Here is a 15,236-nt window from a genome sequence, read left to right as displayed (position 1 = left end):
GGTCGGAGCTCATTTTCCATGCAGCTCACAGCGCCAGCCCAGTGCCTAGCTGCAAACTGAAACTGTAGTTTATGTTGCTGTTTGTTGATTGCTGCTGCTGTTGTAGTTGTTGTAGTTGTTGTACTTGTTGGAGTTGTGGTGTTGCTCTGTTGTGGCTGCTCGCTCGCATATGGCCACTCGTACGTGGCGGGTCTGAAGCCTAAACCTGTCGCTGTCGCTGTCGCTGTTGCCGTTTCTGTTGTCTTGTCTTGACAGCGTGCTGTGGCCGCAGCGCTCGAATCAGTCTCAGTTTTCCAGTCCACCGTGCAAGTACGCAGCGCCAAGCGGTTCGCCTTCCCAAAAAAACAAAGTGACTGTGTCCAGTGACAAAATGCAAGGCTAGCCGAGCCAAGCCAAGCCGAGTCAAGCCAAGCCAAAACCGAGAGTGACCGACCACAACCGGGTGTCCGGTGTGCTGAAAATTCAGTCCCTCAACCGTGTGCTTCCCCCCCAAAATCGATCACTTATCGAAGGATCTTTCGATTCGATACACCCGCAGGCCGCTCCTTTTGCCAGCTAGTTCTCGACGAAGGAGAGACAGCGAGACACTTGGTTACCTTGTGGAGTAAGCGGCTCTGAGTGCCGGAGACCAGTCAAAATGGTGAGTGCAAAAGTGTGTCAGGCCGGAGTACCGGAGAACGAGAGAACCGAGCCGCGCCGCGCCGAAGCCCATGGGGCGAACTATGGAAAATTAGCATATTTCCAGCAGAACACAAAAAGCATGCCAAAGAATATTGAAAGTCCGTTGACGCAACGGAAAAATGAATGTTAAGCAGCAGCAATAACAATTCAGGCAAAGACTGGAGCTAAAACAGAGACATAAAGAGGCAGAGGCAGAGGCAGCAGCAGACACAAACACAGACAGAGTCAGATATAGACACATAGACAGAGACAGCGACAGAATAATAGCCTGAAGTGTGAGAAACAGAAACAACAGAGACAGCAACGAGTTCTACCCGCTGACCGATCGAAGTTGAAGGCAAACTTGTCAAAGACAATGAAAGGGGCGGGAAGGGGAGGTAAGGGTAGGGTAGCGAAGGGGCTTCAGGCTGGGAGGCTAGGAGGGAGCCTCGCTTTGGTTTCGCTTTCAAATCGATTCAAAACTGATTGGAAAAATGCTCGATAATCCAAGCCGTGTCCGGCTCTTACTTCCTTGGCTGGCTTTTTGACAAGAGGCAGAGTGAGAGAGAGATTTCCATTATGGCAGCAGCAGGCGGCAGGCGGTGGGCAGGCAGGCAGGCAGTCTGGGCACGCCTCAATTTGGCAGCAGCAAGTAAAAGTTGCAGGCAAACAACAATAGCAATAGCAACTATAACAAACAAGTTTTCGCTTTTGTTTTACCAACAATTAATATTGGCCAAAGGAAAACAACAAAAAGAAAAGATACCCATGGGCTCTGGTCGACGATTGGCAAATCGTTGGCAAAGCGGCCACCAAAACACACACAAAACAACAACTAAACTGGTCTCAAAAATGAAAAACCCGCAAAAATTAGGTTCGACTCGCAGACTCGCAGGCGAAATCGAAGTCTCGAAACAGTCTTGAAGCGAGTGGAAAACAGCAAACAAAAAAACCAGCGCAAAGCAGCGGCAGCAGCAGCAAAGGCAATCAAAATCCACATCCAAATCGAATTCGAATTCGAATTCGAAGCCGAACTTTGCGTAGTTTATAAATTAAACGTTTTATATTTGGCTCTTTCTCTTGGCTACAGAGTACCAATTATACATATGAACATATGTTTATCGCACGTTAACTGGCATTTACGATGTGGAGCAGGTCGAAATGTAATTATTTTCAAAGAGCAAAACAATGAAAAATGTTAATTACCAAGACCAGGGGCTAGCCTTTGTGCACTTTCGCAGCTGTTTCCATTTGCTGTCCGGCCCCCATTCACGGCCACGCCTCCGTGACTCCTGAAACGCGGCATTGACAGCCCTCGCGATGGCTGGGGATATAGCTATGTATCTATGTATCTATGTATGTGTGTGCAGTCCGTCAACGTCACAGACAAAACTCTCACTTTCGTTGGCACTGCTTTCGTCTCTGCTGGCTCCACGACAATGGACTACTCGGAGACACTCGGAACGGAGAATTTTGTTTGGAAAACAAACAACCCGCGAGTGGCACGACAAAGCTTATGTAGGTACACGCTCGAAAACCCCCACTTGTCGAGGGGTCTAACATTATAATGGCACGCAGAGACAGAGGCAGACTTTCTCCCTTATGGACATTTCATTTTCTTCTCTGCCTTTTGTCGGAAGTCAATAATGCATCCCACCCGGTCGTATGCGTAATAAGATTACTCAAGCAGCAGCAGCAGTACTAAGAAACATTTGCAGTCAATTTAGGAAACAAGAAACATAAATACTTTGCAGCCAGTTTGTCTCTGAACTTAAGATTGAAATTTAAATACTTCTTGATGGCTTTGTGCATTTAATTTCGAATAGTCTTTAACCATTAATTGCTTATCGTAATGATCACAGATGGAAGACGTTTAGTTAGTCATTTTCAATCAGGCAAGACACGCTTGCTCGGTCCATTAAGTATTTATGCTATTTCCCATGAAGTAAATAAAATAAAATTAGAATTCTGCACAAAAATGGCATGCCCCAATGCTCGTAACAGTTTGTCTAGAATGTTCGCTCGTTCGTGCGGCCCAGCCCTGACAGGCAGAATGCAGCATGCAGCTGCCGCAATAGTGAAGGAAGCTGTGTGTGTGGGTCGTGGCTTGGAGTGCTTATAATCAGGGCCACAAGGCACCAATCGAGGCTGTAGCTTCGCTCACATTTATGTAGATGATTTGGCTGAAACCCAAAAAGCATCAACTGGTTATTGAACTCGCTACGACAGTCAGCTGGTAGCTCGAAGATAAAGTGAGTGGCGAATGCAAGGCCTGACAAAAGCAAAAGACTGAGGCAACAAACGTGGAAGCTTCGCACATGTTTCTTTCAGTTTTGAGTGTTTCTTGCAGGAAGTGACATAAAGCATTCATGCTGGCCAATTGTCAAAGTGTGATATGAGATCCATCATAATTAACTCACACCCCAGTAGCAGCAGCAGCAGCAGCATACTTCATGGCTTTATAGACACACAAATGTGAATTAGATATCCACTCGGGCAGGGCATATCAATCATTTGTCAAGCGGCGAAGGTGACAAACGAAAATAAAAGCAAAATCCAACTCCCAGCCAAAGGCGAACCGAGTGGCAAACTCGTTCAGAGTTTTCATTATGTAAAGGCTGAGGTATCTAAATATATCTGCCGCATACTCGTATCCACACATGCGACAACGGACAGCGGACATCGGACACTGACAGCGGCATAATCGAGCTCTCTGTCGAAGCCAAAATGTCAAATCATTATCAGCGAAACTTAGTGATCAGCCAATCAGCTAGACACGGACTACAGCTATGGCCATGGCTATACCATACAGACATACATACATATGTATCTGTGTATAGATAAGCAGCAGCGATTGCACAACCCTCCTCTCTGCCTTCTCGTATTATAATTGAAGCTAATTAAGCGAAAAAAGGTAGTTTTTATACCACCATTTGTTGTCGTTGGCCCTTCCGCTGGTTGTTGGCCTAGCCGGCGACAATTGTCAGTCGACCGACTGCGAGTATTTGGCAATAAATTCATCTGCCTAGCCATAAAGTGGCTCGAATTAATACCGTTTTATTGTCTAGGCCATAAACATTGATCGAGGCAGCGACTGGATTGGACGCGACTGGACTGGCCAGCCTCGAGTGGCGGCAAATCGAGGCAGCGCATCTTTTAATTTGAATATTTGTTGGACGCGTTGGACAAACGGGTTTCTGTTGCGCTTCATTCGTTTTTGGCCAAAAGGTTAAAGTTGAAGACAATGCCACCTGCTTTCTACCATAATAATGAATACACAAATTTCACCTTTTCACTTGGGGTGGGGGACTGTGATTATTTTTGCTGGATGCGCTTCCCTATGATTTATTATGTTGCCTCGGGGGCTGACTCTTTGGACGCTTTGTTTATAAATAAAAGCGCATATGGGCTTACGTAAGGAAGCTGCTGCCACTGCCGGTGCTTCTGCTGCTGTTCATGTTGCACTTGCTGAACTGATGATGATGATGACATAATGTCCGCACATAGTCTGTTCAGTTCCTTATTGCAGTCTGTCTTGGGTGCACGGCACGCCTCTCCGGCAAGAAAGTGCAAGTGAAAATATGCAATTTTCAGGCAACACTTGACAGGGAGAGCAGCCAGGCCCGAGAGACAGAGCATTTTCCAGGCCGCTGGCAGCCATTTGCGGCCTTTGCCACAATGTGTGTCGTGTCGCTTGGAGTCTTTTGTTTCGGTGGAGCGAGCGCAGCTTAAAAGCGACGAGAAACCTCAATGCGACACTGACAAATGTGCAAATTCTTGGCGAGGCCAAACAGCCAAACAGAAAAACAGCCAAACAAATGGACATAAATTTTATTGACATTATGAACAACTTCTTGGATCGTAGGAAATGCTTGGTGGTCCGTTGGACTCGACTCCATTTAGCATTGGAACGGAAGTGGTGCGCACTCAACTGTTGAGATCTGGCATTTCAGCAAAGAGAATAATGGCCACAGCTACAGCTACAGCCATGGGTTCTTGTTCAATCTGTGCTGCTGATGTTGATATTTATGATGACTCAGCAGCAAAGGCTGAGCTGAGCGGCTGTTGCCTGGCATTTTATGTGGCTCACGTTTGGGGCATTAAAAAGCCAACGCCAAAAGTGCAGTTCGTTCCATAACTCACGGCAGACCCAGCCCATGGCATATCCATCAAAAGTATGAGGCATAAACCCTACAATTGGCTTGCAGCCCCGTAGTGGACTGGTCTCTAGAACCGAGCTACTCGTCCAGCCGGTTCAGGGCTAAGCTGCTGCAGCAGGAAGTAATTGCCAGAACTGCCAGAACTGCCAGAACGAGCTGCCACAACCCCACCTCGTAATTGGAGTCGCATACTTTTTTGTCCAACTAATTGGCTCAGCGGAGCGGAGCGCCATTAAAGCATTATTCTGATTGAGCAGCGCATTGGACCAGTTTCGGTTGAAGTACACCGCTGATTCACACTGTATCTTTCTCCCCCTCTCTCTCTCTTCCCCTCTCTCTCTCTCTCTCTCTCTGTCTATCTGTCCGCTTGTCTCTCTCTGAACTCGTTCGTGGAGCAAGCCCGTGGCCAGATTGCGCAAGGTCGTCTGGTCAGGACAGGTGCTGCTCGCGAATCGACTACGAATCGGCCTGATTGTGACGTATGCAACTCCTATTTATAACTGGCTTGCAGCGAAAACTTTTGCCACAAAATCAAAGCCAAAATATTGCCGAAACCGTTATGACTTATGGCTCTATGGAATCCGTTAAGTCATCAGGTTTACATTCATGCAACGAACCACTCGTCTGACGCCTGTTTGCCGGCACAGTGTGCAACGATTTTCTTTTATTTTCTCTTTAGTTTTCTGTTGACTGTCTGTCTGTCTGGCTGTTTCCATTGCGCTATCCATGTGCTTTATGGCGGTGCCTCACCTTGAGCTTAATTTCGGTCAAGCCAGAGAGTCATTCAAAATTTTAATTAAAGCTCAAAGCAACAAAAGCGACAATCAAACAACATCGAGTCGACAGCCGCTAAAGTGTCAAACGTTCAGTTGGGCGGAGGGGAGGGAATATATATTAATAAATTTGCAACTAAATAATGGCCACAAACAAAGGACTTAAGCGACGAACTCTGCTGCGAGCTCAACTTCGAACTCCGCTCTCAACTTTTGCGCAATTTGTCGCGCGCCTCTTCAGAGCGGAGAGCGGGCTGCTACAAGTAGATACGCAAATGAATTGCATTTTCTGCGCTTTCTTGCGGCAATCAATTCAATGCTTTCCATGCAAGTGAAATCAGCAATTGCAGACAGATGGTATCCAGTGTTTGTCAGTGGGTATACGCGACCATAGAGCGAAGATTATTCGATACAAGAAACAGTTGGAACTACTTAAACTTGATTTTAATTAAACAATGTTCCCTGAAATAGCTAATAGCTAATAGATACACTTTTGCTTACAATGCAGAGTGTCCTCTTGGTCGAGACAGAAACTTGTCTTGTCTCTTGGTTTTCTTTTGATTTTTCCATTTCTGTTTCGCTCTTTTTTGCGCAAGACAATTGAATAAATCGAATCATGCTGCTGGAATGTACATACGTCTGTACGAGTAGTCCGCTTGTTGTCCCTCTACTTTGTGGTTCCTCCAGCCCGTCCCGGCTCTTTCTATTATTTATCGACTTTTATTTGGTGCTGTCGTAACCACAGACGGAGAAAAACACACACTCAAACACGCCAAAGCGGAGACTGTAACCGAAGACTCGGCAGCAAATTTGAGCCAGAGCAGGCGGCCTGGCCCGGCCCGGCCCCACCAAGAAAGAAAAGCCAACGCCAAGCCCCAAGCTACACAGTCACAGTCGCAGTCGGAGCCACTTGGCTGTGCTCCAGCGAGCCGTTAGACAACGCGGACCCTGGCTAATGATACTCACACACAGGGACAGGCCACACTTGTATCCACTTGTAGCCTCTGCTTCTCCTCTCTCTCGCATTTTGTAGAAAACTTTGCAATGCGACTTGGACAACTGCCCGGAATGGCAACGAACAAAACCATACAGAAATCTTTGCGCAAGCACCTCGGCAACACACACACCTGGAGAATGCAACTGAAAGATGATTTGCCAAAATTGAACATCGACAACAGCCATCCAGAGGGGGGAGACTGAAAGACAGACAGCAGGACAGGCAGGCAGCAAGACAGCCACAGACAGCCATTCAGTCAACGGTTATGGGTTTCGCTGATTACTGACTTTCGGTTCTGGGATTTTCGCTTTCGCACAAGGAAAATGAAAGGCATTTGGGAGCTTGTTTTCACTTTATGGTCATTTCGTTTATTTCCGCGCCGCCCCGGCCAACGCCATCACAATCACCATACGCCATACGCCATACGGCCCATCGAACCACAGCGAGAGCCAAGCCAAACCAGTTGGTCCAGTCCACCTCAGTTCAGTGGATGTTGATGGCTGTTGGCTGCTGGCTGCTGGCTGGGCTTGGGCCAACAGACTAACTAACTGACTGACTAACTGGTCGGGTCGGGTCGCGCACTGGCCACACGCGATAAGGAACTTTGTGTGCTGTGCTGGCGACGTCGCATTAAGATTTTATAATTTATTCATCAGTTTTTTTTGGACTGCTGAAACATTTAAACGAATAGCCCCAAATATGCACGAACCAGTTTCACTTTTGATCAGCCTTAGCCTCACAATCAGCCCCAGACACAGCCTCAAAGCCACTGGGACTTTGTCGTATTCACATCTTGATCAAGAGATCTGAGGAAGCAGCGTACCACCGAAATGGAGATTTATGGGTTGGCCTGGGTGTTCGGGGACCGAGACTGGGGACTGGGGACTGGGGACTGGGGACTGGCCATAAATTAGACAAGCCTTTGTTGGAGCCCGCGACCTTGAGCAGCCCTCGTGCTGGCCGATCGGAATGTGGATATGTGTGTGGGTTTAGATTGCCGGTGGCTTCTAACTGTTATCTATTGTCCGTTAGCAAGCGACTCACGCTTGTGCCAATTTGGGCCATTTCTCCCTGCTCTCCCTCTGCTATTACCGCTAACTGTTATTCCCGCTCGCCGCGGGCATTTGCATAACCAATCGGCGGCGTTGTGTAAGGTGTTCTTAATGGAGATGCCCGCTGAATGCCTAAGCAGGCAATGCGATCGGACAAAACAAAGCCCAAAGAGACTCAATGTCGTGGCTCCACAAAGACCGCCCCGAGTGGAGCTTCAACCTGAGATGTCAGCCACTAATTGGCACATCTCAGCTCAAACAATGACCGATCCGAACTGAGACTGTAGTAAAACTTGAATAATTATGAGCACTGAATGGTTTGTAGTTGTAGTTATTCATAATTAGTTGTCCAAGCAATCGACGGAGCAGTCTTGGGGCCATTGTTTAGACCTGGCTGGGTCGGGTCGCGGCTCTCGGGTCCCGTCTCCACTCCACTTGTGAACTGGGTCAATGTCGAGATGTGGTCGGTCCGCTCATGTGGGATGTGAGTGCCCAAAGGGCGGTACAGCCGTACAGCGGGACAAGTGGCCATCCGACTGACCTCTGTCTGAATGCGTTAAGCCGGCGAAAGCGAGTGTGAAGTGCAATCGACGAATATTGCCCCGCCTGACCTTCGCATCGCCCAATTTGGGGACTGTCCCTCTGGCATGGCACCGCCACACTGCCTCTGCGAGCAGGTGACACGTAATTTGTCGAAAATCGACGTGCACCCCACACAAGTCGCTGCGTGTCCAAGATTATTAATCGTACATCAAAAGCATAAGACCCATGATTAATAATCGCCTGTTTTTGTTTCATTTCTACTTCACAGTTTCCGCCGCGGCTGCTACAAGTCGCCTTTGCGATATGCCTGCTGATTGTCTTGCTCTCACCATCCGCTGACAGTGCACAGAGTAAGTACTCGAATTATACGAAAATAATAACTGAACTGCAAGGGTCTTCCACGGGGAACAGCAAAAAGGCTTACTCAAGGGGACACCCGGGTTTGAACCGGGGACCTCTCGATCTGCAGTCGAATGCTCTACCACTGAGCTATATCCCCAGTTATAAAAAATGGAAGAATTTACAGAACAAGAACCAACGCATTCAGCGGAATCCAGACACAACTCGTTCGCTCTCCTTATGTGGGCGTCATACTACGCGTATCTGGTGCCTGTCTCTGTTTCTTTGACTATTTCTACTCATACTCGCACGAGAATGTGGGTGGCCATTCTGCAGTGAAGTTGTATGTAACAGCTAGAAGTATAGACCTGTATAGACAGGCCGATCTAGTCTTTCCTTTCCGGTCGCTCTGTGTCTTAGTGCTCTGTGTATATGTTAACTGCCCTGAACTCTGTTCGCAGTTCCCTGAAAATACTACTGATTAGCTGCTAGGTATCCTATTGTCGGAATCTATCCAACGAGTTCTTTCCTGTCGGTACTAATTCATTGTGTTTCTGTCAGACGGATGTTGATAAAGAATTGTTTCTCTTGCTGTTGTTTTGTACTGTGATTTCATCTATCTGCAACTATACTTATCACACAACAGCCACTCTACCAAATGAGTTTTTTATGTTGCCAGCGATTTGTTGCGTTACTTAACCAAAACCCCAATGGGAAAAGGGATAGGTTTCCCCATTGCGAAACGTTCAAAGTAATTAGAGAGATAAGATCAGAGTAATCAAATGATATATTAATATATGAAAATGATAATATTAGCAATAGGAATTACCAGAGGGGAGTTGAAAGATCTGCATACTGCTTATAAAGTGAAAAAGACTTAAAAATACCTTATTTTCTATGGTTTTTCTTTGTGCATGTCAATGTTGGGAAAGTCTCCTCTGCAGCTACAGTTAAAGTTACCTTTACCCTAAAGATCAAGCACCCTACTTTTGGCATTTTCAGTTGCATGCTAAAAGCAACAACATGGTAAATGGGGAAACCCAAATATACATAAATAATTAGGAAATTTAATACATAAATATTAATGACAAGCTATTTTGGAATAACACGTGGTTGAACTTTAAACAAAAATGAAATATGACACATACCTTTTTTTTGTTCATGGCGGCGCTTCACTTCTTTAGTCTAGAACCTATGGGAAAATACAATTTTGATTAAAAAACAATTAAAACTGTTATGAACAAGAAAAGAAAACAAAAAAATTAGGGGACACCCGGGTTTGAACCGGGGACCTCTCGATCTGCAGTCGAATGCTCTACCACTGAGCTATATCCCCACGTTCTTAGCAGTGGCTAAGTTTCTACCTCTACTTCAGAGCTGGCAGTTGCTTACTGACTGCATTTAACAATAATGAGATGCGTATTAGTGGAATACTTTAAGCCAGTACTGGACCAAAATCTTTATTTTAAAAAGGTAAAAGGTGCAGTTTTTTAATTGCAACAATATTCACAATATACTTCGTTGCAAAAAATAGAAAAATCCTTTGTATTTTTGAATATATTGCAAAGAAAAGCCAATTGCTATTACAATTATTTAAAAAAAATCTACTTAGGGGACACCCGGGTTTGAACCGGGGACCTCTCGATCTGCAGTCGAATGCTCTACCACTGAGCTATATCCCCCTGCGTGTTGCACCGGTCCAAATGACCGTGAATCAGTTAACTGCAGCTAGTTTCTATGTTTAGAAAAATAAGCAAACACTTGTCAGCTATCAGAGCCATACAAAAAGATAAGAATTTATGTTTAAATAACTAAAACAAGAAACAAAATTACAAAAAAGGTTACTCAAGGGGACACCCGGGTTTGAACCGGGGACCTCTCGATCTGCAGTCGAATGCTCTACCACTGAGCTATATCCCCAGATGAGCTTGGTCCGACCGAACACCAAGTAGAGCCGCACAGCGAGCACTGATTGCTAATAATAGTCATTCATGGGCTTGTGTATGTGTGTGTGTGGACTTGCGCAGTGCCCCCCAGTGAGGTGTGGAGTGGTCTTACTGAGAAATGGAAAAGACGCAGGCCATTAAATGAAATACGAGTATTTAAACAGGTTTAGCAATAATTTCGTATTGTTATTTCTGCTGCAACAATTCGACTTCGTTTAGCGAAATTGAGCAGCAAGATAATGCCAAAACCGGTGTGGGCCAGGGACCATGCCATGCATACATCAACAGTATGTGCGGCAAATCTGCCTTCGATATCTTTATTATTGCGATAGACAGCATTAAGTAAATCTCAACGTCACGACTTCGCTCAATCAAGCCTCATTTTCCACAAATTGTCAGCTGAAGATGCCAATCTCCAAGATGAGAATGCAAGATGCATTAATTTGACGAAACTATCGACACTCGACGATCCGATCAGATCCAAAGTGGTTGACAATCCACTGCAATGGCCATTTCGATGGCGATTAAGATCGAGATTGCGACGGCCCCCACGTCATTACCATTGCCACACTGATGGATGAGGTGAGGAGCAGCTCGTAGCTCAAGAGACAGACAAGTGCCACCTATGCAGCGAACCCATTTGGGCAAGGTCAAGTTATGATTCCACTGTGGGTTGTATGTTGGGGCACAATTTTCAATCATAGGGCGATTATAAACTCACAATCACGATCATAACTAGTCTGTAATTACCTCTCCTATTCAGCCAAAGTGTGGGCAAAGTTTAATTGATAATTCCATTTTACCTCAGCCAAAACCCGAAGACGCCTGCGACGCCCCACAACAGCGGCCAGCTCATCGCGCAGCAATTTGATCGAGTCCAAGAAATCGACCGAGGCACCGGTGGCGGAGAAGCGCATCGATCAGATAACCGCCTCCACCACCACAAGTGTACGCCGCACCCGACTGCGCAACAAGTCGAAGCTGGGCGGAGGAGCTGCCGTCGGAGCAGCAGCAGTTGGCGGATCGGCCTTGGTGGCCAGTGGATCCTCACTGAAGGGCAAGAAGACCAAGGTGGAAGATAGCACGCCAAAGATTGTGTGTTACTACACAAATTGGTCGCAGTATCGCGTGAAGATTGGCAAATTTGTGCCGGAGGACATCCCAGCAGATCTCTGCACCCACATTATATTCGCCTTTGGCTGGCTGAAGAAGGGCAAGCTGAGCTCCTACGAGTCGAACGATGAGACCAAGGACAATGTTCCCGGACTGTACGACCGCATGATGAGTCTGCGCAAGGCCAATCCCAAGCTAAAGGTAAGTCGGAGGACACAGCTCCAAACAGATCAAATTTTTATATGTCTAACCCCCTGTTGGCTTTCAGATCCTTCTTGCTATAGGTGGATGGTCGTTTGGAACCCAGAAGTTCAAGGATATGTCTGCCACACGGTACACGCGCCAGACCTTTGTCTACTCGGCTATTCCCTTCCTGCGGAAGCGTGGCTTCGACGGACTGGACATGGATTGGGAGTACCCCAAGGGCTCGGAGGACAAGAAGAACTTTGTGCTGTTGCTGAAGGAGTTGCGCGAGGCGTTCGAGGCCGAGGCCCAGGAGCTAAAGAAGCCGCGTCTCCTGCTCTCCGCCGCCGTGCCCGTGGGCCCGGACAATGTGCGTGGTGGATACGATGTGCCAGCCATTGCCAGCTATTTGGATTTCATCAACCTGATGGCCTACGACTTCCACGGCAAGTGGGAGAAGGAGACGGGCCACAATGCACCGCTATATGCACCCTCCACCGACTCCGAGTGGCGCAAGCAGCTGTCCGTGGACAATGCTGCCAGTCTCTGGGTCAAGCTGGGTGCTCCCAAGGAGAAACTGGTGATCGGCATGCCCACCTATGGGCGTTCATTCACGCTGGCCAACACCGACAAGCACGGTCCCAATGCCCCCGCCACAGCCGGCGGTCGGGAGGGAGTCTACACAAAGGAGAGCGGCTTCCTGGCCTACTACGAGATCTGCGAGATGTTGCTGAACGGTGCCGTCTACGTCTGGGATGAGGAGATGAAGGTGCCCTACATGGTGGACGGTGACCAGTGGGTCGGCTTCGATGACGAACGCGCCATCAGGAACAAAATGCAGTGGATCAAAACGAATGGCTACGGTGGCGCCATGGTGTGGACCATCGACATGGACGACTTCAAGGGTGAGGTGTGCGGCGGCAATGTCAAGTATCCATTGATTGGCGCCATGCGAGAGGAACTGCTGGGCATATCTCGCGGCAAGGAGGCCAAGGATGTCAATTGGACAGCCATAGCTGCCACATTCGAGGACATCGAAGAGGTATGTTTACAGAGTTCGTTTTTGATGGTTATCCATTGGCTAATCGTTGTGATATTTGCAGAAACCGGAACCCATCAAAATCTCAGTGGACGAAGTACTGAAAAAGGTGCGCAAGCCCCAGGGTGCCAAGAAGCAGCGCATCAAGTCCGGCGCCAATGCAATCGAACAGAACAGTGAGTCCCAGCCATAACACAAACCAAACCGAGTTGATCAATTTACTAATAATAAATTCCGCCACAGCACGTCCCGCCCAGGTGTTCTGCTATCTGACCAGTTGGTCTGCCAAGCGACCAGGAGCTGGCAAGTTCCAGCCCGAGAATATTGATCCCAAGCTCTGCACGCACATCGTCTATGCTTTTGCCACGCTACAGGACTACAAGCTGACAGAGGCCACCGATGACGATCCGGAGAACTACGAGAGTGTAATTGGTCTGCGGGATGCCAATCCCGATCTGCAGATTCTGTTGGCCATCGGAGGCTGGGCCTTCGGCTCGACGCCCTTCAAGGAGCTCACCTCTAACGTGTTCCGCATGAATCAGTTCGTGTACGAGGCCATCGACTTTCTGCGTGACTACAAGTTCAACGGCCTGGACGTGGACTGGGAGTACCCTCGCGGTGCCGAGGATCGCGTGGCCTACTTGAATCTGCTGAAGGAGCTGCGCGTCGCCTTCGAGGGAGAGGCAAAGTCCTCTGGGCTGCCGCGTCTGCTCTTGACTGCCGCTGTGCCGGCTTCCTTTGAAGCCATCGCCGCTGGCTACGATGTGCCGGAGATCTCCAAGTACCTGGACTTTATTAATGTGATGACCTACGACTTCCACGGCCAGTGGGAGCGCACGGTCGGTCACAACTCCCCACTGTTTGCCCTGGAGTCGGCCACCGGCTACCAGAAGAAGCTCACCGTCGACTACAGTGCCCGCGAGTGGGTGAAGCAGGGCGCACCCAAGGAGAAGCTACTGATTGGTATGCCCACCTATGGACGCAGCTTCGAGCTGGTCAACGACACTCAGTTCGACATTGGATCGCCATCGTCGGGCGGAGGCAAGGCCGGAAAGTTCACCAACGAGGCTGGCTTCCTAAGCTACTATGAGGTGTGCTCCTTCCTGGCGGCCGACAACACAACACTGGTCTGGGACTCGGAGCAGCAGGTGCCCTTCGCCTACAGAGGCAACCAGTGGGTTGGCTTTGACGACGAGCGCTCCCTCAAGACAAAGGTAAGTTGGAGAGCGAAAATGGTCTTAAACGAACACTTTATAACCTTCCTATGGCTTGCAGACCGAATGGCTGAAGGAGCAAGGCTTTGGTGGCATTATGGTCTGGTCGATTGACATGGACGACTTCTCCGGTCGCTGCGGCAGTGGCAAGTATCCACTGTTGAATGCCCTGAACGATGAACTGAAGGACTACAAGGTTGCGTTGGAGTACGATGGACCCTATGAGTCCCATGGCCCACGCGGAGCATACACAACAAAAGATCGTAGGTTTCCCGACCCCCGGCCCAATGAACTTTGTTTGATTCTTTCCCTTTCTTGGCACAGCTCATGACGTTACCTGCGCAGAGGAGGATGGACACATTAGCTATCACAAGGACTGGGCTGATTGCACCCACTACTACATGTGCGAGGGCGAGCGCAAGCACCATATGCCATGTCCTGCCAACTTGGTGTTCAATCCCAATGAGAATGTCTGCGATTGGCCCGAGAATGTCGAAGGATGCCACACCCCAACGGAGGCACCAGCCTAAGGGATGCCCTGCCCCCTGCCCTATCGAGTTCCCTACTCGATTTGTTAATATTATGAAAAGGATGCCCTAGAACTAGTAATAATAACGCGAAACTGCCACGAAACTACATATTTTGCTGCCCCCCTAACAAAATACTCGAAAACTTGCTAAATTTCGGCTGAATTTTTTTAAAAATTATTTTATAAGCTGAGATAGTGCCCCTAAGTAGTTTTTATGTCTTAGTTACAAATGCGCGCATGATCAGAAATCATTACTTGACAACTGTTACTCTCCCCCACCCGCCGCTTTCCCGTCGACTCCAATGCGAGAGGTAACAAAATGGTTCATATGGAAGCGTCCCGAAACTTCTGTGTATCATACTGTGATAATCATAAGAAACACCAACCAACCAGTTCGACCTAAACAGTCACCAATCTAAATTTTGTCTAAATCGAAACAAATCAAAACCAAAACAGTTTCCGCTTAAATTTCACAAAGCATTTTCCTGCCTTTGCCGCCCCGTCCTTTGAGCCCTTTCCTTTCTTATCTAATGAGATGATGACAACAACAGAACAGGCGCCGCACAAAGAAAATTGTAAATTTTCAAGTTTTATCAATAAAATTTGTATTATAGAGTTGTAATTGCGTAGTTTAAATAAAAAATTAAATAATATTTATGCGTACTCACCCTGGCAGACATTTTTAGGA

General features: G+C 47.7%; 1 protein-coding gene and 4 non-coding genes across 5 annotated transcripts; 1 reads left to right on the top strand and 4 right to left on the bottom strand.

Annotated features, from left to right (window-relative positions):
* Positions 1–280: 280 nt before the first annotated feature.
* Positions 281–15,172, top strand: LOC117580527 (probable chitinase 10). The gene is made up of 8 exons (XM_034267120.1): positions 281–640; positions 8,454–8,535; positions 11,279–11,784; positions 11,852–12,808; positions 12,870–12,981; positions 13,049–14,019; positions 14,081–14,282; positions 14,344–15,172. Exons 1-8 carry the CDS (start codon positions 638–640, stop codon positions 14,547–14,549), a joined length of 3,039 nt encoding a protein of 1,012 aa, XP_034123011.1. The 5' UTR covers positions 281–637; the 3' UTR covers positions 14,550–15,172.
* Positions 8,613–8,684, bottom strand: Trnac-gca. Its single transcript has one exon. It is a non-coding gene; the product is annotated as a tRNA-Cys (tRNA).
* On the bottom strand, positions 9,789–9,860 carry Trnac-gca. The gene has a single exon. It is a non-coding gene; the product is annotated as a tRNA-Cys (tRNA).
* Trnac-gca lies at positions 10,135–10,206 on the bottom strand. Its single transcript has one exon. It is a non-coding gene; the product is annotated as a tRNA-Cys (tRNA).
* On the bottom strand, positions 10,373–10,444 carry Trnac-gca. Its single transcript has one exon. It is a non-coding gene; the product is annotated as a tRNA-Cys (tRNA).
* Positions 15,173–15,236: the final 64 nt, after the last annotated feature.

This window comes from Drosophila guanche, unplaced genomic scaffold (genome assembly GCF_900245975.1).
Source record: "Drosophila guanche unplaced genomic scaffold, DGUA_6, whole genome shotgun sequence".
Classification (NCBI taxonomy): domain Eukaryota; kingdom Metazoa; phylum Arthropoda; class Insecta; order Diptera; family Drosophilidae; genus Drosophila; species Drosophila guanche.
Note: the sequence above shows the minus strand (reverse complement) of the source record. Positions and strands in the feature narration are given on the sequence as shown.